This window comes from Hyperoodon ampullatus, assembly GCF_949752795.1.
Source record: "Hyperoodon ampullatus genome assembly, chromosome: 8".
Lineage (NCBI taxonomy): Eukaryota > Metazoa > Chordata > Mammalia > Artiodactyla > Ziphiidae > Hyperoodon > Hyperoodon ampullatus.
Window position 1 is genome coordinate 33,014,494 of NC_136921.1, and position 25,030 is coordinate 33,039,523.

The 25,030-nt window shown below is 38.5% G+C and overlaps 1 protein-coding gene across 1 annotated transcript; it reads right to left on the minus strand.

Annotated features, from left to right (window-relative positions):
* Positions 1-4,752: 4,752 nt before the first annotated feature.
* Positions 4,753-24,240, minus strand: ICOS (inducible T cell costimulator; the record flags this gene model as incomplete). The annotated part of the gene is made up of 5 exons (XM_079709929.1): positions 4,753-4,793; positions 7,238-7,322; positions 8,354-8,460; positions 9,169-9,507; positions 24,183-24,240. 5 exons carry the CDS (start codon positions 24,238-24,240, stop codon positions 4,753-4,755), a joined length of 630 nt encoding a protein of 209 aa, XP_079566055.1.
* Between the last annotated feature and the right edge of the window lie 790 nt (positions 24,241-25,030).

Genomic DNA, 25,030 nt, shown 5'->3' on the forward strand with positions numbered 1-25,030 from the left:
TGGATCACACAAAGCAGTGGTCCCGTCTCATAAAGAATGTGACTTTAACAAAGAAAAACATGTAACAAGATGGAGAACTGTATTCATCAGAGTTCAAGATGACACTCTTAAGCAAGGAGGTCAGATCCTAGGAGGACCCTGTGTCCCAGGGTGCTGGACGCAAGGGGAAGGGATCAGAAGGAGCGATAGGTAGCAACTTCGAGGCTAAGTGAAGAGGGTGATGATGGGATTTTCCCAGAGGTGTAGGCAGATTCAAGGAGCAAACAAAGGGGCTTCCCTGGTGGCGCAGTGGTTGAGAGTCCGTCTGCCGATGCAGGGGACACGGGTTCGTGCCCCGGTCTGGGAAGATCCCACATGCCGCAGAGCTGCTGGGCCCGTGAGCCATGGCCGCTGAGCCTGCGCGTCCAGAGCCTGTGCTCCACAACGGGAGAGGCCACAGCAGTGAGAGGCCCGCGGACGGCAAAAAAAAAAACAAAAAAAAACAAACAAGGAGCAAACAAGGGAGGATGAAGCACCAGGGACGAGCAACAGTGGGAAACAAGGTTTCCCCCAGCCCTGGAAGGAAAAAAGGGTGTCTGAACTGGAGTTATTGGAGATATAAGGAAGTGAGACAGGGAAGGAACAGCTGGCAATAAAGGGTATCAAACCAGTAATCACTGTAGGCAATCAGAACTTAACATGAAGGGCAAACTCTGGGAATCAGTATAAAACACAAGCCATAAGGTTAGGCATCCCAGGCCAAGGGGGCCACTGTGGCCCCCAGCTGAGGATGAATGGACCACCCAGCCTGGGCTGTTAGAGCCCAAACAGGGTAAAAAGGGCATCCATGGGGTGGGAGCACCCAGAGTGGGGAGTCAGAGCCCAGGCAGAAAGAGGAAGCTATCATGGGGGGCAGGGGATGCCACCGAGATGGGAGATTGGTTTCATACTGAGGCATTGATCAAATAAGTGAGCATATTAAGGAGAATAAGAGGCAGGTTTCTCAATGTCATAAGAGGAACAAATAATAGAAAGGAATAAATCTAGAATGAACTCTGTAGTGTTGTATTAGAATTAAAGGCATAGGTGTGAACTCATGGATTTCAACACATACAGATACAGGTACAGAAATAAATACAATTGTAAACGTGTATATGTATGCATGTATATGTATATACATACACACATTTACATCTATACTTAAATATACATATTATATATACATGTATACTTATATCCACACACATACACATATGCACACACATTTACCTCTAAATGTGTGTGTGTGTGTGTATGTGTGTGTCCCAGCTCTGTCCACTGAGGATGCTGGAGCAGGGAAATCGCAATAGGAATGAGCATTTACTAATGCTTAAATCTTGGCTTCTAAAAACCATTGTTCACTCAAAGAAACCAGGACCCCTTCGGAAAACAACTGATTCCAGCACTGGGACAGGGAAAAACACGAGCTGAGCCTGGAGGATCTTGTTCTGCCAGAAAGCAAGGAAGTGCTGAAAGAATGATGGGGCCCTGGTCAAAGGACACCAGAGCCAGTTTGAATAGGCTCCTGCTGGCCAAGGATGGGACAGTTTAAGCATCAAAATGAATCATGGGCTCTAACTCCCAGGACAATGCTTGACAGTGAAAGGTGGATTTCTTTGTTCACAATTTTAGCATGATCTCCAAAAATAGCCTAGAACAATAACGAATGTTTGCCCTTTGAATAAAATAGGAAATCATACATATATATATATATATATATATATATATATATATATATATATGGACAAATGAATAAATTGACATTCTGATGAGGAATAGATGACTCACAAAATTTCAAAGTACCTCCCTATAAACTGTTACTATAAAGAGGAATAGAGTTACTTTACAGAGGAGAAGCTTGACAGATACTAACTTAGTCAAGTGATCAAAATGAATGTTATCAGTAACATAACAAGTAGAGATTTTGAGCCACCTGATCAGATGTAATTAAAAGAAAGTAGCATCGTTTCTGTGTTATTTTGGCTAAAGATCAATAACCTGATTTTAATTATGGAGAAACATCAGACTGATACAAATCAAGGGACCTTCTGCAAAATAACTGCTTGTAATCTTCAAAAGAGCCAAGGCCATAAAAGCCTAGGCTGAGGAACTGTACAGACTGACATTCACAACATAGATGTGATAACTAAAGGCAAAGGGAGATTCTGGATGGAATCTTTCGCATAAAATACATTATAAGGACACCTGGAAAAACTTGAAAGTAGTCTCAGAGTTAGGGGCAGCAATGTATCCATGTTAATTTTCTGATGTTGATGATTATATCGTGCTTATGGAGGAAAGTGTATTGTTTATAAGAAATATATACCAGTCAGAGGTGATAGGGCATTAGGTCAGAAACTTAGAAAAATAACAGTCCTTTTGCTGGCCTTCCAACTTTTTTATGTTTGTAGTTGTCTCAAATTAAAAACACACAAAAAAGGGCTTGCCTGGTGGCACAGTGGTTGAGAGTCCACCTGCCGATGCAGGGGACACGGGTTCGTGTCCCGGTCCGGGAAGATCCCACATGCCGCGGAGCGGCTGGGCCCGTGAGCCATGGCCGCTGAGCCTGCGCGTCCGGAGCCTGTGGTCCGCAACGGGAGAGGCCACAACAGTGAGACGCCCGTGTACCGCAAAAAAAAAAAAATAAATAAACCAAAAAAATAAAAATAAAATGAAAAGAGGAACTGTTCCAAGCAGTGTAACGATCTTTAAGAACAAGGTCAAATTTGCAGGTGCTGGCTACAGTAATCATTTCCCTCCCCCAAGAAAACAGATATTTTCAGCTGAATATCAAATGTTTATTCTTTAGTTTCCTACTACTACAAAAATCCATTTCATAATTAGCTCCTCTTAAACCAGTTTTTATTTCACAGAAATTGTATTCTTTAATAATTCACTTTGAAATGTACAGGGCTAAGGATGAGGATGCTTCAGGGCACAACTTGGACAACCAGGAGAAGCAGACCACATGAGAGTGGTCCTCCCCACTTGACACCCCACGCAGAAAACTGCAAACAACTCAGAGAACACCTCTGCCAAGCCAGCCAGGTTGCCCAAGTCAGCGAAACACCGTATTGATTCAAATTACACATTCAGTACTGTACTGTACATATCCAGCATTACACATACTTAAAATAAGTATGCATAATGACATATCAGGTCTCAGTTTTAAAGTAAACTATAAGCAGGCAACTACAAGTTTTAAAACTACTAAATAATCCCTTTTTTACCTAAGTTGAAAATATTGTTGCATACACATTGGCTGCTTCAGAAGCCTTGGGCATGCAGACAGGAAGTGGAGAAAGTATTTCAGCTAAGAAAAATCACATGTCACAGGTACTTAAGAATCTTTCCAGCTAAACCAAATTCAAAGGAAGACTGCCTTGAAGGGCCAGGGTCGGTTTCCAGGCTGAATGGTTTCTAGGAGACGGAATCATACAGATGTTCCTTGACACATCTTGCTTCTTCACAGATCCTGGAGGAAAATGCAGGCAAACCCATTCTGGTCCCCAGGGTGACTTCAGCCTTTGGGAGCAAGAGCACCTATTTGTCCTGGCTAAGCGGAGTTTCTCAATTCCGGGAATTCCACCCAGGTCTGGATGGCTGCTCCTGGCTGATGGGGGCTGTTTCAACCTATAAAGCCCAGAGGCAGTGCGGCTATAGTTTGGCAGTGACCTCTAGGAACTGCAGGTTTCATGCTGAATAGATCGTGGGCTCTATCTCCCAGGACAATGCTTGACAGTGAAAGGTGGATTCCTTTGTTTGCTTGCAATTTTAGCATGATCTCCAAAAATAGCCTAGCTTGTAATTAATAGCACCATGAAAACACAGATAATGGTAGAAAAGAATATCAAAAAATGAAGTCACTTTTGATTCTGGGCAATATTTTCCTACTACTGGTGTCAATGAGTCAGCAAAGTAAACCATTTGAACTGAATTTGGGAAAATAAGATATCTTTCTGGAGCAAAAAATATGCTTATTTAGGGAGAATATAGGCAAGTTATATTCACTAGGCTGCAGCTATATATATGAAACTAAGCAGCAGAAGGAAAAAATGTAGACATAGCTTCCAACTCAGCATGTCTGTCAAGTACTTATGTGGAAGTATTTTTAAAAGGAAAATTGAGGGCAGAAAAAGGCACCTAAATTGCTTGTGCAATGGTCAACTGGTGTTCAGAAGTTGGAGAATAGAACTGTGTTCCACTGTATTAGTAGGCTATCCTTACATAGCCACACCTCAGAGATAAAATAACTGCAGTTTTGAAGCATCTCCCTCTACTGCCTGATTATAAAAGGAATGCTCCTCCCTACAGAAAGAAGAGGTAGTCTGTTAGTGAAATGCAGACAGACCTGGCCCTCAGCTGCCCATTTGCTTTGCAGATTCCATACCCTTGACATCTTTAAAACATTGTTATAGATGTGTTTGTTTTCCTGGCTGATGCATTGCTTAGGAGCAGATCTGAAGACAGGGTTTCCATCCCAGTGAGGTCTGTTTGTTGAGCACACACAAGCTGGGCTTTCTATAACGCTAGTTGCAAGAGGGTATTTGTTTTGAGAGAACTCTAACGGTACTAAGGCAGTCTGTTAAAATCCCTATTGACTGATATAGTCACTGGTCCAGACTGAACAAAACATCAGCAAAAGATGTATGTAGTCAAATCAAGTCAGACTCTCTGTGGTCCAGGAAATAGAGAATCTTGCTCTTCAAGTTGGAGGGAACTGGCCAGTGTGGCTCATGCCTGGGTGCCAGAGAGTTCCAAATTACGGGTCACACCTGTAACAAAAATTTAGCATAAATTCTTTAAAAGCTCTCCATGTGCCAATCCCCTTCAGCAAGGCTTCCCCTTTCCTCTGCCTCTTGTAAATACGCACACACACATGCACAGACACACACACAGGCAAACACATACCCCGTCCAAACTTCTTTATGCTTTAAGACTGAGCACCAATTCCACGTTTTCCATGGAGTTTTACCCAGCCCACTCTTGGCTCCAATTGCAAACTTTGCCTGAACTCTACCACTTTGCAATTAATTGAGGACTTTTTTTTTTTTTTTTTTTCTGTACGCGGGCCTCTCACTGCTGTGGCCTCTCCCGTTGCGGAGCACAGGCTCCGGATGCGCAGGCTCAGCGGCCATGGCTCACGGGCCCAGCTGCTCCGTGGCACGTGGGATCCTCCCAGGCCGGGGCACGAACCCGTTTCCCCTACATTGGCAGGCGGACTCTCAACCACTGCCCCACCAGGGAAGCCCAATTGAGGACTTTTAACACTATCACGTGACTCCACCCTCCATGCAAACATATTACCTCTCCCAGTGACTTTATAAACTGAAGACAAGGGCTGTCTTAGGTCTTCCCTCCCTCTACCCAATACACATTACTAAGCACGGTGTTATCCACGTAATAACAAATATTTGACAGAGGTGCTGAGTCATGCTCTGCCTGGAATTGTATATGTGTAATGCTGACGGAATACAGAAGAAAGACCCTGCCTACCCTCAGGAAGGTAGCCCTACACTAGAGCTACACTCTGGCCTACACTCTGGCCATTTTCAGTTACTATTTGTTTACATGTAATTGCAAGATATATGCTAGGCTTGGTAGATGGGGCATGAAACTACCCCCCTCTGATTTCAGCTGCACCACTTCTGAGCATGCTGACTATTCTAGCAAAATAGCCCCACCCTGCATTTCTCTGCTTTTCTGCCTCAGGGCTTTCTCTGAAGGCTTAAGAGCAGCCTCATGGCATGCACAGAGCATGGCTCAGGAACAAAGGAGATTAATGCATCCTGCAGGCAACCCCAAGCCAGTGGGGATGGGAGCCAATGGATAAATGCCCCATTTGCCATCCTTCAGAAGAACAATTCTGGGCGACATCTGTATACTTCTCAGAAGTCCTGTGGCCTCTAGCTGAGATCTTAGTCATGCAACCTTCATCTGCTTTTCTGCCTTTCCTGTCTCCCTCTCCCTGTTCCCTCACCCCTTCTTCCTTCCAAATAAACTACTTGCATCCAAGTGTCTGTCTCAGGGTCTGCTTTCAGGGACCCAAATTAAGATGCACACATTATTATAAGCACAGAGATTGCGAGAAAAGATTTTTTTTCCAATAGCAGAATAATGAAACACAAGCTCATTGCTAGTGTCAAAGCTATGGTATCAACTCTCTGGAGAACCAAAGAATCACTGAACACCAGAAGAAACATCAACTTCTTTCATCTAAAAAAAATGAGGGCTTCCCTGGTGGCGCAGTGGTTGAGAGTCCGCCTGCCGATGTAGGGGACACGGGTTCTTGCCCCGGTCTGGGAAGATCCCACATGCCACGGAGCGGCTGGGTCCGTGAGCCATGGCCGCTGAGCCTGCGCTCGGCAACGGGAGAGGCCACAACAGTGAGAGGCCTCTGTACCGCAAAAACAAAAAAATAAAAAAATTAAAAAAATGAGGACTAAAGGAGATTTAGCCCCTTCCCACGCTTTAATTCCATGATTACAGGTGTTTTGTGCATCCCTTTTATACAAGTCCTTTACCACTGAGTGGTGGCAAAAATACAGTGGCTTCTGTCTCATACACCTTCCATCCCTGCAACCTCAAAGGCATAAGATTTACAAGAATGGATATTTCAGACTTTCTGGGATGGTCCTCAACTTAAGAACACTGCAGTTGACAACACTCACTCTGAATGAAAAAGGTCAAAGTCCCACCTAACTGACTTCCACAGCCATCCAATTTCTCTAACCATGCACATTTTTTACGTTGAAATAACATTATCTTCACCAATTTCTCCTTCTTCCCCTTGGGAACACCAGCCCAGATCTTTCTTCCAAATCTCAGTTGAAAACCTTCATATCTGTGTATCTCCCACAGTGCCTCACTCAGTAATTTACACTAAAATGATATTCAATAAATCTCATCGTATGACTTAATGAACTTTTTAACAAGGAAGACTTAGAATCACCCCAATTTTTAAAATATCGATTGGAAGATTGCCTTGATACCATAGGGGTTTATGAACTTTTTGGTTTTTTTAATAGTGGTTTACAAACATGTTTTCAATGAACTAGAGAGAACATCAATTCAGTTAAAATGAAAATTTGACTTTTTACAGAAAATACTAAAATTCAGTCTTAGAGACATTTTCCCTTCCTTTAAAATAAAAAATTAAAATTCTAGGCTTCATGTAAAGAACGCTCTTCCCTTCCCAAGCCCCCATGTATCACTGTACCTGTGGGTCCAGGCTTTTTAGCAGTGTTCACTGCTGCCATGAACATGTATTCACTATTAGGGTCATGCACGCTGGAAGGATACTTCTGCAAGAAAAGTCAGAAACGTGGTTTGTCATCTGCTCTTCCCCATCTCCATTCCTGTGGGGGATGTGTTTGTGTGTTTGTTACTGTTTTCTATTCTTTGTTGAAGCAGTATATGACAAAGTGTTATAATGTGACTTAGGCTCCTGACTTTAGGCTAAGTAGGAGAACAATATGAAAAGAGCTTTAAATAAAAACTGTTTCTGCTCAACGTCTTTTCTCATTTATGCCTTTACTGTTCCTTCCCCAGTAGACTTAGACAACGGGGCTTATCTTCCTCTCTTCCTTCTTTATCTCTCTTTTCAAATTCCCTTCTGACACAGATATACGCACTGTATGGCCAACTATCACACTGTGGATATACTTGAGGATGCTAACACCCTTGCATAATATGCAAAATGGTATAGGTTCTTTGGTTGAAAACCCCTTTTGTGATAGACTAAAAAGAATATCCCCTGGCACAGTGAGATTTTTGTTGCTATCAGTGTTGTTATTCTTTTATCTTTCTGCCTAGCTTTTCAGTGGTTTTCTTTAAAAGCAAGGAGTCCTAATAACTTACCATGTAAAGAAGCTGGCAATTTCCTTCTCAACTACTTTCTCACTGATTGTTTTTTAATTGACTGTTTGAGGAAAATTTATAACTAATTGTTTCATCTGCCCTGACTTTGGAAACTTAGGATCAAATTTGCAGCCCACATGTAATAATTTTTAAAAGTCAGAAGCATCTATTTTTATCTTTTAACCCTCCTCCTGCCTTTTTGTCTTTCTGTGGCCCCAATTTCCTTATCTTTTTTGAATAATAATAATGACATATCTCTCTGTAAGCCACTGAATTCCTTTTGGAATGAAGTGGCTGTAAAGTAAGTAAGCTTCTGTTCCAAGTTAGTAGTTTAATTAGTAGGCATATCTTGAGGAAAAGAAATCATCTACCTGTTGATCAAATTACTCTGGCAAGAGCAATACATACTTTGATGAGTCAATAACTGCTATATTCCTCAGTAAAGCCAGTGCAAGAAAAGATCAATGTTGCTCACCTTTTTCGTAAGCCAACATGTAAGGACACATCCAAGAATGCACACTACAACAAAAGCCGCACATCCTATGGGTAACCAGAACTTCAGCTGGCAACAAACCTGTGATTCTGGGTTGGAAAAAAATCAAACTCTCAGAATCAAATCTCCTCTTTCAGTGCTGAATCACAAGTTCACTTAACAAATTTAAAAGAGCTGTTTAAATTAAACAGCTTGCCATAAAGTTTGCCTTCATTACAATCATGAAATCCAGTAAACAGTAAATAAATAACATCATCTCAGTATGATAGCAAGGATCCAGAAACTAAAAATGAAAAGACTCTATGCACGTATATGTCTATAAATGTGGTTAATAGAAAAGACTTCGCTGTCTATGTTTTTGAAAAAGAATAAGTAGGAAAAGTAAAGGTATAAAACTATTGTTTTCAATCATCTCACTTAATTCCACAATTCCCAGCACAAAACCCAAACCTTAAACTTTAGGTGAATAGAAGCACAACCATTAAGCCATAGGTTTGGATATTTCTCCTAATTTTTTTCCTGATTTTCAATGGCATGTGTGTCTTAGAGACAATGTAACCTATTTCTAACTCAGCAGTCTATATGATTAAATTTCATATTACTGATTAATATAATTATTTTTATTATTAATAAACATCCTTGTATTGATATATTTCATCATAAATTATTGCCATCAATTGCACCGAAATGAACTCCAACACAAGAGATATTTATTTGTTTAACTGTTTTCATTAGTGAGAAAAATTGTTAAAATGCCTATATACTCTTAAGTCTAGAAGAGTAAAACAATGTCTTACCGTAAATATTCAAATATTCTTTGCTTAGAATATCTACTTGAAAAGGAGGAGGATCAAAAATTGATAGTTTGCAGATGTAATAGCTGGCATGAGAACTGTCCAAGTTATACAGAAAAAAAGAGACACTGTTATTGGATAACTGAAATTGACAGACGTTCAGATTCGTGATGGACACCGTGTCTCCGCTTCCCTTTGTTTTAATGAGATCACAGAGTATATTATTCCCTTTCAACAACTGCATTTTAAATTGTTGGACAGTATCAGGGTATTTGCATAAAATTTGTACACCTCCATTGTGGAATATAAACATCTCAGACGTGGCAGAAGCATTGAATTCTCCTGGATAAAAAAAAAAAAGAAAAAAAAAGAAAAAGTGACATTTTATGATTCTGTTGACCTAATCGTTATATTTGAGCACAAAAGTCATCTCTTCTCTTCATAAAGTCACCTTTATTGCAACAAAATGAAGGAACTTCACAACCAAAAAATAGAACATGAAGGTAAAACTGTGTCTTGGGAAAAAACCTAACTGGAGACTTGTTTATCATATATGAATATATAATATGTAATATATTAAATAACATATTTACATAGTATGAATCAAACAGAAATTGTTCCTGCCTTTGGGCAGATTTCATATTGGAGACAGATGATAGATAAATATGAAGTTATGCACCATAATTCATGCTAGGAATGGAGTACTATCTAAGTAAAGGTAGATGGGTTCACATTTTGATTGGAGAATCAGATGATGCCACTTGGAGAAAGTGACTTTGAAAATTGAAATTGAAGGAGGATTAGCACTTTAGTCAAACAATGAGAGATTTGGGGAAAGACATAGTTTAGGGAAAAAACATTTAAAGCACAAAACAGCTTAAACCAAAAATGACTGGTTATATAAGAGTATATATTTACACTATACCCTCCCGCTAGAGAGTGAAAGAACAGATGAATCATTTTCAAATGATAGAAACATGTCTTCTCTGAACCTCATCCATTGAGAACTGAATCAAAGTCTGATGTAAAGGTAAAGACCCAGATTTTTGTTTACTTTTTCATTTTTTAAAATAAATTTTAGCTTATAGGAAACCAAGGTTGTTTTTACAAGCTACATGGGGATCACAGAAGAAGGAAACTGAAATGGATTTGGCCTGGTTGCAGATTCTGAGTTATTCAGTTATAAGTTCAAACAACTCTTTGCCTTCCTTTTTTCTTTTTCTTTTTTCTTCTTCTTTTTTAATATGACTTTTAATAAGTCTCATGCTGAAATTGTCTGGGAAAAATTATTAGCATGACAGTTTTTAGCTTAAATTTTGAAATTCCTGTTTTTATTCTTGAGAAAACTATATAACAAGTACAAAGAATTTTTAAGGAAAAAAATTACCTATTCCTCCTTTTCCAGTGAAATAGAAATACCATTTGTGCATTTTTGCTCTTTATCTTCTAGATATATACTTATTTTTTATAGCAAACCTATTCCTTTTGTTGTTCTATTGGCAGTTAATGTTATATCATAAACATTCCATTTTTTATGTAGTCACCATACTTATCCTTTTTAATGGCTATATAAAATGGCATAATGTTCATCTATCATAATTTTTTAAAGCATTCTACTAATGTTGACTGTTGAGGTTATTTTCAGCATTTTGATTTTATGTAAATATTTTGACATGTGGGCAAAATATTTAAAGACTCTGAAAACACTCTGTACCGCCATGTTGCTTTCAGAAAGAACTGTTCCACTTTATAACAGGACTAGCATTACCCTCCTGGATTCACTTGTCATGGCTCTGCTTACACCAGTGCGTTCATTTTATTTAAAATTCACCATAGTTACTTATTTTTCTTAATACCTGTAGGCTTTAACTTATATCTCTCATATTGCTAGGGAATAGATTTTCAACTTGGGGATTTGATTGTAAAAACACAAGCATTCTAGTTTTCAGTATAGTAGTCCAGATTATTCAAACTAATTCCCACACCAAAACAACCAAAAATGCTGAATGAAATGTCTAAAAATATTAATGTAAAGGATTAAAGAGCTGAAAAAAAGAAGAAATTACTAGATTAAACTTGAAGAACCAGAATCCAGAGAGATGAGCGAAGGTTAGAAGTTGCTTTTACTTCAAGAGCATGTGCTGTTCTCCCAGATTCACACTTCTGTTTTCATGTCTCAACTCCCAGAGTCTGAAAGCGAGAAATCTAGTAAAAGACATTCTCCTCAATAAGCTCCTCAAAATCCCAAAGGGCTACATCCTTGGAATACAGGTTAAACCAGAAGTAAACCAGCCTTCATGCAGATTATAGCCCACCTTCAAATCACTTCAGTGGTCCAGGAAATCTCAATAATTGAACTTTGTCTAAGGTGATTTTGGATTATTATTACCCCTAAGCTTTTGAAAGTAAAAATGCAAACTATTACAGAAAAAAAAGGTTTACATCCTAGGTTTCAACTCATATCTACAAATAATAATTATAATGACAAGCATACCATAAAAATAATCAGACATGCAAGGAAACAAAACAACAACAGAAACAACAGACTCCAAAAACAAATACACAATTATATATTTAAATTATCAGATCCCCAAAATAAAACAATTGAGCCTTCTGTGTTTAAGGAAATAAAAGACAAACTTGTAATAATATCTATAGATCACAGGAAACTTAAAGAAAAAAAGTCAACTAATTTGAAAAAGAACCAACTAGAATTGGCAAAAAAAAAACCCACACTGAGATTAGAAACTCAGGAGATATGTTAAGAGCATATTAGATGGTTAAAAGGAGTTGTTGAACTGGAAAATTAGGCTAGAAAAACTATTCAGAATGTAATCAAAATCCACAGATTCAAGAATCCTAACAAATCACAAGCAGATTTTTTAAAAATATGCACATCTAGACAAATCGTAATAAAAATCCTAAAAACAGCCAGGGAAAAGAGACTGACTACCTTCTAAGAGGCAACTGTTAGACTGACAGGTGGTATCTCAACATCAACAGTAAAAGCCATGATACAGTGGAATTACATCTTATATCTTTAGAGTACTGAAAGAAACTGTCAACCTAAAACACATTGTCTAGGAGGCTAGAAAAGGTGTATGTAACTTGAGACTTTGATAAATGAAGTATGCATGTTGTGATTTCTTGCATAATGACTAAGAGAATAGAAACAGAATATATAACCCAAATGAATATCTCAAAATTCAGTATGATGCTTCTGTATAAACGGGAAGAGGAATTGGAATCGGGAAGGAAAACACAGGGTGGTGAGGCTTCTGTGGGCTGACAATGTTTTACCTCTTGACCTGTGATAATTGTAGGAGTAAGGTAGTATGTTTTGTAACTATTCGTTAAATTGTACATTTATATTTTTTCACTTTTGTGAATAGATGTTTTGTTCTAGAATAAAATAGTTTTCAAGTATAAAGAAGAAAAATAATGCTTGTTTCATTTAAAGAACTGATGGTAAATATAAGCAAAAGGCAAAGGGGAAAAACTCATCACATGAGAATAGGTGCAACCTACATTAGATTAAAGTGAAAGATAATTTGCATGGGGACTTATTTGTCTAAAAGTAAATTATGTTGCACTACTATTGCTTTGATGCTTGTCTTTACTGTCTATTGCAGAAGATAAAATCAGTGAGCTGGTTCACAGTTCCTTTAGAAAAGTTCAGAGCAAATTTCCCAAGGACTTTAGAATGGCAGTGTGTAAACCACAAAGAGATCTTGGAACAAAAGTGTCTGCGGCCACCTTGTGCACATACAGATGTAGATGCATTGTCTTCTACTTCTGAAGATGATTTTGTCAGCAGCTTTTTCTCCTTTTGGGCCCACACTGTGACCTATAACCCAACGCAAGATGAAATATAATGGTTGGCGGTGCAGGGTGATAGAAGTGCAATGCAGTGGTTCCCAAGGAAACCAGAGGAAAATTCTGGCTTTGCCATTAGCAAGTCTCTGTGACAAGGATACCTCTCTAGACTTTAGTTTCTTCAGCTGTGAAATAAGGAAGTGAGACCAAGACATCTTAAAGTTCTTTCCAAACTTACTCTCTATGGATTCAGGATGAGAACATATCTAGATGAGACCATGAACAACTAAGAGAGCTACTAGTTTGCTGTTGGGTTCTCCAGAGGAGAAACCATGTTTCCATAATACCCTCTCTGTCCCAGCATCTTACTGGGCTGTTCCATGAAGTCAGGAGGAATGAAAATTAATGAGACAGTCTTCCTGGCCCATAATAGTATTTAGGTATGGCGAGGAAAACTACCCAAGTTTTTCTTGAGTGACAGTGTCATTGACATCAGAGGAGTAACTGGAGATCCCAAAGTGTCATTTCTACTGGACACTCTTAGTTATTCATTTTATCCTTTTTAATCTAAAAACTACCTAGGTCACCTTTTTATTATTAAATGTGGTGACAAGAAGCCTGACTTAAGTGTCCACATACCCAATGCTTAAACTTTCCATCTGGAAAACGATTTGGCAACTCTTGGTCTGCTATTTGAATGTTTTCAACTACAGGAATCAGATAGGGGATTTAATCAATTGCTTCATAATTTCTCTGGCACCTGTAGAACAGATATGCTCAAACACCTAATCACAAAATCTCCTTGGTCTTTGATGATATTTGAAAAATAGTATCAAAAGGAGATCTTCCCTATAATCATGACTAAAACTTTTAATGGATAGACAGACAATTTAAGGAAAATCTGAATATGTTAGTTCCTTATGACTGCTGAAGCAGCTAGACTCTTTTCTACACCTTCCCTGGATGTTCTTATCTCCGAGTCTAATATTCAGTCAGGAGTACTTGTACGATAGCACCATTTTTTATACCCAGTGTCTGCTTTGATCGGGTGTGAAATCTCTTTGGTCAGTTCCCCTGTCATACCAGTAGTTGAAAATTGTGACTATTCCCCTCATCAATCTCTTTCTTCTTGTTCTTTCTTCCCTTATATCAAGCTTAAAATCGCTTCACATACCACTTTTTAATATAAAATTATCCTCCAAAATATTCTCTCACTCTATCTTTGATATGTTCCTCACTCTCCCTACCATAACCATCTCCATTTCCAATCCCCATAAGCTCTCATATACAGTCTGTACATGTTTCAGACATCCTGTAAACACCCCTACCTTCACACTTGTGTTTCCTGTAACATGATTCAACTTCTGCCCAGCATCATACACAGTCAAGCCTAGCAAACATACAAGTCCAATTTCATACAGCAAGTCCAATTTTTCCACATACAGACAGCGGATGACCCAGACAGATTAGATTATTTGTCCGAGGTCACACAACTTCTTGGGCAGATGAAAGATTTGGGGTACAATCTGAGGTTGAAGTGCCGCTAGCAACAACCAAAAGAAGTATCATGGAAGCAGGCAACCACATGAAGCTACAAAGTGGTCACTATAGACTGAGTCTTAGAGGATCACTGTTGAAATCCTTCTACAGGAAGAAAGTCTAATTTCCTGCACCTCTCTTCTATGTCCAGTGGAATCTACCCATTTCTCCATCTAAGCGGCAATTGGTCCAAGCCAGCATTATCTCTCTCTGGGATGACAAGAGCTTCCTAACTTTCTGCTCCCACTCGTGCCCATTCACCATCCACTCTCCTCAGGGAAACCAGAATAATCTTCTTTATAATCAGATAGTATACTTGCCCTGTTTATAAAACATCCAGGGCCTTCCCATCTCATTTAGAAGAAAATCTAACTCCTTACGCTAATTTCCATGACTTGCATGATCTACCCTGTCTCACTAACACCATTTTACACCAGTCACTCACCACACTGCAGTCACACTGTTCTTCTTTCTACTCCTCAAACACAAGAAGTTGGTCCCCAGGGCTTTGAATTTGTTGTTTCTTTGCCTGGAATGTTATCTTTGATTTTCATGTGGCTGCTTCTTACTCCTCCAGCAACCATTGACACTCAATCCAAAACACACCACCAGTCATTTTCTAGCATATTACCTGAGGTTGCTGTCTGCTTTGTTTTCTTGTTGACTGTCTGGCTACCCCACTATAACATAAGCTTTAAAATGAGGGACCTTGTTGATTTTATTCACAGATTCATCCCAAGTATCTACAATAGCACCTGGTAAGTAGTAAGTCACAATAAATATGTATTGGATGGTTGGATGGATGAATGGATATGTAGATCTCAGTGATGTTATAAATCTGGGGAGATAAAGCATAGATTATAGAATATAAGAATCAAAAGGGCTCTTAAAAATTATTCAGTTAAGCCTTTCATTTTAAATTGTACACTTAAATTTATCAAGCTAAACTGGGGCCAGAAAACTGAGTATCTTTTTCCAGGATTACATAGCTCATAGCTGGGACACGATCCCAGGGTTAGCTACAGCATGTTGCCTTTCTTCTGCAGACAAGTACATGCAAATATACAATCAAGTTCAAAAGACACCTCCTCAACTGGGATGTCAGGTTCTAATGAATATTATCTGGCTGAGCTTTAAAGAAGCACGTTCTTTAAATATTATAAATATCTATCAGGATCATAAAGACTTGTTTAGATGGTTGACTATTCTCTTGGCTCTTTTGTGTCTATAGAAGGGAAGACAGGTTTAAACCTGGTTATTATTTGTATCCTCTGAAGTGCAGAATCATTAAATTTGCCCAATGGATGTCCAGGACAGGTGCCTCTGAACCAATGATTGTTTTAATACATCCAGATGTTTCATAACTAGAGCATGTTAGTGATTTGCAATAGAAACACCATGCTATAAAATTTAGCATTTAATGCATTGCTAAAAACACAAACAGGAATATGTTCTCTTGAATCCTGATGATGAGTCTAAAAATCTGAATATTCAGAATTCATTTTCGTTTTGCTACCATATCTGTTTACTTCTTGTTGGTGCTCCTAGATTATTAGTACTCTAGAAAATAGGTGCTATATCTTAATCACATTGATTACCATGTCTAAAGGGTGCAATCTTTCCAATAGAGGTTCAAACCTGTTAACTGCTGCTATGATTTTTCTTTTTTCTTTTTTTTTATTATTATTTTTTTTTTGCGGTACACAGGCCTCTCACTGTTGTGGCCTCTCCCATTGCGGAGCACAGGCTCCGGATGCGCAGGCTCAGTGGCCATGGCTCACGGGCCCAGCCACTCTGCGGCATATGGGATCTTCCCGGACCGGGGCACGAACCCGTGTCCCCTGCATCGGCAGGCAGACTCTCAACCACTGCGCCACCAGGGAAGCCCGCTGCTATGATTTTTATAACATTACTGTTGATATCAGCAGACTAAGGTTTCAAGAGTAAAATCAGAATATTTATATCAGATGATTTCTTTAGATCTTCAAAATTTTTAAAAGATAAAAGCATTTGCATATTCTTTTGGGGGAGCTATTAAGAAAAAAATCTCTGAAGAAAAGGGTCATTCAGCTGAGAATCGCATTATGATTCAGAAGTTTATTTACAAATTGATTCTTTTACATCTAAACTATTTCATTTCTTCAGTGTAAGATTGTCTTGATAGAACCCATCCTGCCAAGACTCTTTATAAACAGTTGTATTATGCCTGGTTGAAAATCTTTTAGCAAAAACACTTAGAAAACCCACACAGTGAAGGGGATATGAGACCGATCAGCAATTTCACTTTATTCTCCTTAACTCAGACTTCTAACCACAAACCTCCACAAAGGTCTGAATGATCGAAAGATAAGAGTTCCTGAGTTTGCAATTATTGATAGTGCTTATTAAAAATATTTTCTGTAATCCAACAATGATAAGCTTTAGCTTAGCACAGCACATGAGTGTGACATAAGAAGTGAAGTTCTAAAAATTGCAATGTTTATATTAGGGTTTTGTTACATTTGATCTTTTCCTAAGAAATTCTGGCATTTTAAAAATATGCTTTCTACCACTTTTTTTTTACCTCTCATAAAACCACTGTCATTTCTTATGCATCTACTAGCTAAAACTTTTGGAATCCTGATTAGCAGATTTTTATATATGCATAATTTCTATATTTACGTTATTATTCAAAGGCATCCATAATCTAAAGTAGTGATTGAAATCGGTAGCAAGGGTAGGCAAAATAAGCCCAATCCCAAGTCTTAACATTTGCAGAAAAGGAAGTCAAAAAAACATGAAGAGGGGCTTCCCTGGTGGCTCAGCCGTTAAGAATCTGCCTGCCAATGCAGGGGACATGGGTTTGAGCCCTGGTCCGGGAAGATCCCACATGCCACGGAGCAACTAAGCCTGTGCGCCACAACTACTGAGCCTGCACTCTAGAGTCTGCATGCAGCAATGAAGACCCAACACAGCCAAAAAAGAAAATAAAAAGTAAATTTTAAAAAAATGTCATGAAGAACCTAGGGGTAAAACGGGAATAAAGACACAGACCTACTTGAGAATGGACTTGAGGATATGGGGAGGGGGAAGGGTAAGCTGTGACAAAGTGAAAGAGCGGCATGGACATATATACACTACCAAACATAAGGTAGATAGCTAGTGGGAAGCAGCCGCATAGCACAGGGAGATCAGCTCGGTGCTTTGTGACCGCCTGGAGGGGTGGGATAGGGAGGGTGGGAGGGAGATGCAAGAGGGAAGGGATGTGGGAACAGATGTATATGTATGACTGATTCACTTTGTTATAAAGCAGAAACTAATAAAAAAAACATGAAGAAAACAAGTAAGGAGAAAGTTAAAAAGGCAAAAGACTCTGAGCACACCTGCACGTGCACACACATGCAGACACACACACACAATGTGTGAATTTTTTATTCTCCAAGGAACTCTGTAGAGGGGGTAAAACAACTTTTGATGCTCTAAAATGCATAATTTTTTAAATGAAAGATTGATTTTCTCCTTGTAAAAACTGATTTTCTTTGTGAAAATGGAAAAATCCCAAAGGTGCGATATTTACAAAGTAATTAGAATAAACTCTACTCTCTACTCCAGGAACCCACACCTTCATCTCCAGCCCACTCCTTCCCTTGGCTTAGTCCCTTATTTCCAGTTTGCTTTCAACATCTCTATCTGGATGTGTCCCCAACACATCAAGAGTAACATTTCCAAACTGAACTCAGCATTCACTCACCAAACCCAAGTCCTGTCCTTTAAGGCATCAGGACCTCAGAGTCTTCCTCATTACTCCCTCTCTCTGACAGTCCTGATCCAATTGGTCACCAAGTCCAGTTGACTCTAGCTCATGGATGGTTTTTCCCCATTCCCATTGCCAAACTTGGACTTTTTCACATTTTCCTTCATCTGTGGAAGCATCTTCTTGACTGGCCTTCTCAACAGCAGTATCTCCCTCCAAATCCATTCTCCATGTTGCTTGCAAAATTGTGTTTCTAAAAAGCATTTCACTCCCCAGTTTGAAAATACCCACTACCTTGTTGCTTATGAGGTAAAAAAATAAATCAATTTTCTTGGAATGACACAAAATCCTTTCACAATCTCAGGGACCATATAGCTTCGAGCTACACCATACTTTTTGGCCATTACTTTCACATTGTTACCTCTGTCCCCATAGACTAGAATATCCCATTACCCCTTTATCTGCTTAGAAATCCTCATTCATTCTTTAAGAACCACTTTAAAGAACTGCTTTGTCCCTGAGACCCCAAGACAAGGACTCCTATCTCAATGATTTCAATAAAGCTTTGTTTATACCAATATATTTATAATGTGTATAAGCTTAGATCATAATTATTTTTGTCTGTCTTCCTCATTTAAACATAAACTTCACAAGGATAAAGACTGTATCATGGTCACAAATAATCCTAGGACCTGGAATGTATTAGGTGCTCAATAATAATAAATGAATGAATGAATAGAAGAATATTGAAGCTGAGCATGGTTGGTAATGCAATGAGTTGCAATGAGGTGAGGAGGTGAGCAAGAAAAACAGAGCAGGGGATCCCATTTACTGGATAATGGAGAATGTTTGTTTCCAGGTCCAAAGACAAAGTCTCACACTGAATGATGCCCAACCAATTGTCTGAAGCCCAATAGTTCTGGAGTTATATAAACATCTAAGCTTTCAAAAACTTCCAAATAATAATAATTGCAATGTACAAGCATTGCATATTTCCCATGTATTAAGGTTTCAAATTCATTACATGAAATATATCATTTGATGTTCATAACAACATTTGACATCAGATTTTCTATTTTTATTCCTATTTTACAGATGAGGAAACTGAGGCTTGAGTAACTGGCTCCAGGTCATAGAGGCAAAATGTGGTGGAGCCATGATTTGAACCTAGACAATTTGAGATCAGAGTCCACATTTCTAAGGAGCCACTTAGTCCAATAATCTAGTCCAACCCCTTAATTTTATAGAAGCTGAAGCACAGAAGCTAAAGAGACTTGCTAAGAAAAGAGAAGAAAAAGAAAAAGAAGCTTTTAACATTAAGTTAGATTTGGAAGTTATTTTCAAGTATTTCTTTTCCTTCAAGATGTATTGGGTGTATAATTGTCCCAAATACTTAAAGTAGTATTTACATTGGTGCCACATATGTATTCTATGACTGAAAAGGTTATTAGGCACCAAAAAAATATATTAAATTATTTATTTGATGTGAAAATACATTGTTTAACATACCTGTTTCCCTAGACAGCCTCATTCATGGATCATTGTGTGTTGAAATGCCCTGTGTACTTAAACCTGCAACAAAGTCTGGGTCCTTGCTCTGATGGGATCTAAATTCTTGATGAGTATTCTGCAACTTATCTGCCTGTAGAAATGTAAAAAGATGTATTGACATCTACAAGAAACTCTATTATAGTTAAATAAGAGCAAACAGGAACTACTAGGAGATTTTGCTTGTCTTAGTACAAAATGAACAGAACTTGAATTGTGAGTGCAGTAGAGGTTTTGTTTCTTGTTTTTTTCATGAATGAATTTTTTTTTGTGCTAAGTCCTAGGAGAGTATAAATGTTGGCTATAAAAGTTTGATTTCTCGGGCTTCCCTGGTGGCACAGTGGTTGAGAATCTGCCTGCTAATGCAGGGGACACGGGTTCGAGCCCTGGTCTGGGAAGATCCCACATGCCGCAGAGCAACTAGGCCTGTGAGCCACAACTACTGAGCCTGCACTCTAGAGCCCATGCTCTGCAACAAGAGAGGCCATGACAGTGAGAGGCCCGCACACCACAATGAAGAGTGGCCCCGGCTTGCCACAGCTAGAGAAAGCCCTTGCACAGAAAAAAAGACCCAACACAGCCAAAAATAAATAAATTAATTAATTAATGAAAGTACCCTTAATTTTAAAAAAAAGTTTGATTTCTCATATTCAAAAAAGTTCCATTTAAGTGATTCTTTGTTGCTTGTTGGAAGTGCCATGTCTATGGCAACACACTCAGAACTAGTGGTTGACTGACTCAAAATTCTTGAGTCCATCACCTTCCTTTAAAGACAAACTGCTTCTTCTTAGCTTTTCCTCATGCAAAGTAGATGCAGCCATCAGTATGTTATACGAGAGCCAGAGGAGGTTCATAGCCCAATTTCTCACTCTCTCTTTAAACTTGCAAATCTCAGTCTGTTTCAATCGACCATACAGGCCAAACTGGAAAAAAAATTTCTTTTTGACCAACAGCTTTCATTTGTGTTACATGTTTTCTACATATTTAAGTTCCACTTTCCAAAGTATAATTCTGAATTTTCCTCAAAAGATATTGACCGCCACATTCTTATTTTACTTAGAATGATGAAAATGTGTCGTTTAATAGACTCAATTTATTAGAAGAGCAGTAGCACAGAGATGCCATTTATGGAGTAAACGTGGTCTTTTCTTTGGGTATTGAAGGCTACAAATGATTGGTATATATATGTGTGTGTGTGTGTGTATATACATATATATTTATATATGTATATGTACATGTATGTGTATGTATATACTGGGCTTTGAATTTGCAAGCCCAGTACATCTGTTTATGTATAAAACTTATATTCTTAGGATAGGGAGACAGCATAAGCTGTGGGTTTTGCTCAGTTTACAACTGTGAATACTGAGGCCAATTGTTTTTTACGTCAAACAAGTCTATGGATACACAGTGAGCAAAGCTCAGATAAGAATTGAGGTCCTCCCTACACACCTACATTTTGTTTCTACCAAGAATGGGAATATGCTGCTAGCAATTTAAAAACTATAATATTCCATTTCATCTGAAGGAGTTGTTAACAGCCATGGCAAGTTATGAAATTCATTTTGCTCACTAATGATGAAAAAACAAGGATCTCGAGATCTTACATAAAGATAATAGGCATGTCTAAAAAGAAGGAAAAAAGACAAAGAAAAAGATATGACTAAACAATTACTGGGAGAAAATATCCCCGAAATTTAAAAAAACCAAAAAACCTGAAGTCTGCAGATTGAAAAGGCTCACTCAATCTCAAGCAATGTAAAGGTAAACACTCACAGAATTAGGCATATCCTAGTGGAATTCCCGAATTCCATTATTGAAATGAATAACAAGATTCTAGTGATACTTTTTAATCTACTTGCAAAGTAATGAGAGGCAGACTAACATGGAACTACTCACCTGCAACCCTAGAAGCCAGCATACAGTGAATGAATATCCAGAGACTAGTAAAAGAGTGCAGCCCAGGAATCCTACTCCCAGAAAAGATATTAGTCACCCATCAGAGTAAAGGAAGACATCTTTACCCATGCTGGAATTCAGAGTTTGAGGTCTCTGAAGAAAATAATGGAAGTCTTCTGATCATTGGATCAGAACAAGGATGACAAGACAGGAGCAGATAGCAAGAGTGATGCTGCCGCTGAAAAAAGGTGAAGTGAGTGTAAAGAGTTCTTGAACCAGAAGAGAAACACTGTCAGAGGACACTTAGCAATGATCTGCAGCTACAAGTTTTCAGTTATTTCAACAAAACCCATGTATGGGGCAGGGGTTCACTAAGGGGAAAGCAAGAGAGTGAAAAGAGAACATTCCAAAGTTCTCACGTCACTGCGGGGGATGGAAGGTGGGATAAACACGTCAAGCAAGGCTACTGTCATTATTTATTTTACTACAATAATAAATAGATATTCAATTAAGCTGCTCTGAACATGATAATGAATTAGTCAACTAGGACATGTGGTCAACCTTCCAAATTACAGAGGGAAAGAGGGGAGTTAAACTTCCTCATACCAACAAAAATAAAAGAGAATACCACAACCAAGGAAAATAGAAATAAACATAATATTGAAGGAGTGAAATCAATATGGGCTTCTTGTGCTGAGTGAGAATGCCCTGAATTCATCTATTGAAAGAAAAGATGGACAATGTGGATTTTTTTAATTCAGCAAGAACACTGGAAGGAGGTGCTGGGAGGGGCTTAAATGTCAACTCAGCTCCACAGGACTCTCCCTGAGCTCCGGGGAGGAGCAGGTGCTGGAAGCGCCAAAGGGCTGGTTTTTTTGGAGGTGATGGTGTTCAGGAATCACTGCTTCAATGCCTGGGTGACAAAATCAAGGCTCAAAATGAGCCTGAGGGTTACGCTTCCAGCTTCCACCCTGAACATATCATTAGACATGCACATTTATTAAACACCACCCAACCTTGGTCATTCCCACTCCACTGCTTTTAAAGTGGTCTTTCCAAAACCACAATTCATCAGGTCACCCGTGTGGTCTCCATTGCCCATAATGTCTAGAAGGACATTGGATGAACCCATCCCCCAACCGCACCTCCACACCCACCAGTCTATGCAGGTTTCTTTGTTACATCCTCTGACAGAACTGAGTTCTGCCTGTAACTGTCATTCATTCATGGGATTATTTGATTAATGTCTCTCTCCCAGCCATTCAGTTAGCTTCGTGAGAGCAGGGTCTGTCCTGGTTTTGCTTATCATTGTACACACAGCAGCTGGCACAGCACCTCCTGCATGGCAAGTGCTTGGTGCTGAAAGAATGGATGAGTGAATGAATGAATGATTATCAATTCCAAAGCTATTCCTTTGTTGCTCATGCAGCTAAAGGATTTCACTGGGTTGTATAAAAGCCATAGTTAAACAAGCAATTGGCCCCAAACTGCCCTTGGGACCTTAAGTAGACTAATTCCTCATTCCTCTTTCATCTTTATTTAAGAGCATTGAAGCCACCTTGAGCCACCACAAGATCAAATATTTGACCAATACACTTTTGTTTTTTAATTCTTTGGAGAGAAAAATAAAGTCTATTTTTGGTACCACTGCAAAACTTATTTCTAAATAAAGTTACACCTACTAAAAGTTCTGTCTGCACTTTTAGTGTTAGTGGAACTTCCCAATGTGATATAATTTCACTTTGCTTTTTCTCAGCCTCAAGAACATGAGGCTCAGACTTAAAGATGAAACAAAAATAATAGAAAATGTACCAAGTAAGAAGCAGCAGAAATACATATTAATTTCATTGTAGGTAACATTATTTAAAGTATTCAAGTAGAGTGTGATATATACCATGTAAGAGAAAGAATTGAGGACTTCAGAATGATTTTTTTAATGTCTACAGAGGCAAGGGAGTGTTTTTACATCATGCACTACTCCTTAACCTTTTAGAAGGACCTTGACATTAGTGTCAAAAAAAAACTCTGTGGCAGCCAGGGCGTTTCTGACAAAAGACCACCCAGATAAGATTAAAATCAAAATCCTTCTTTTCAAAGCCCTTCCATCTTATTTTCTCCTTCAGAAAGAATCCCCAGCCCAAATGCCAGGACTACTTAATTTTCATTCTGTTGACACAAGTCACTTTGCCTTTCATCTTTCTCTGAGAACAGTAAGCCACTATCTTCTACTTTATCCACTAAAAAGTAACTTCAAGCAGGTAATATAAAGTTTCAATGATCCAATGAGACATTTTTCTTCATCTTAAAACAGTGACATAAACACCCTTAGCCATGGACTTGGGCTCTTCTGTAATCGTTCTTACTTTCTGAAAACAAAAAAACAAACAAAAGCTTTCTATTTGGTGCCTAACTTTTCCAATTGATTTTTCTTAATGTTCACTTGAATTATAACTTAATAATAAATATTCAGTAGGTCACTTACCTGTTAGAACTTCAACTTGGAAGCAGAAGAGAAAGAAATACCAGAGATCTGACTTCATGTTTGCCAGAAACAAACACAATTTTCTCCTTCAGTGCTTAAAGCTGCCAGCGAATTCATGTCCTCTGCTGTTTTCTGTTTGCTGGAAAGGAAGTGGGGTTTTTTGGGTTAATGTAGTGTCATACTTACCATCAAGGCAGGGCGGTGTCTCTTAATTGATGTCAGTGGCTATATGGCATTATTGCTCATGGAGGTTAAGCTTAATCCATGGATTATTAATGATTTTGAAGACAGAGGAAAACTTTACCCTCATTTCAGTTCCATGAAAGGAAGTGAAAGAGACAATGCTTATTCTTTTCAGAACCACCCTATTCCTCTGAATCAATAGTTTGGGGCATAACATGATCTAAAATTAACCACATGATAAATAGCATGTATTTTGACACCTTTCTATCTTATGCTAGCTCCAGACAGAGAAAGTCTTTGAAATATGACAAGAAATAAAAGAAATTGCAACAGAACTTAAAATGATGATACTGAAAGAAGAGCAACATAGGAATCTAGGAAAGAATATTTACATGGCATTCATTGTAGATGGTAATTTTCCAAGTGTTAGAGTTGGTTTTAATCTAACTTAAACCTTGCCTTACATAGTACAACAGAGTCTGTAGAAATCAGGGATTCTACACCCATAGCCTCAGATGAAAGCAAGAAAGCTGAAGAGCCTACCCATGGTCTCTCTATCCATGCAGGGAGATAGAGTAGACAAAAACAACAGTAACAATAATAAAAATAATTATGTTTATATGTATATAAATGTTTTACATGAAGTAATACATGTTAATGCAAAG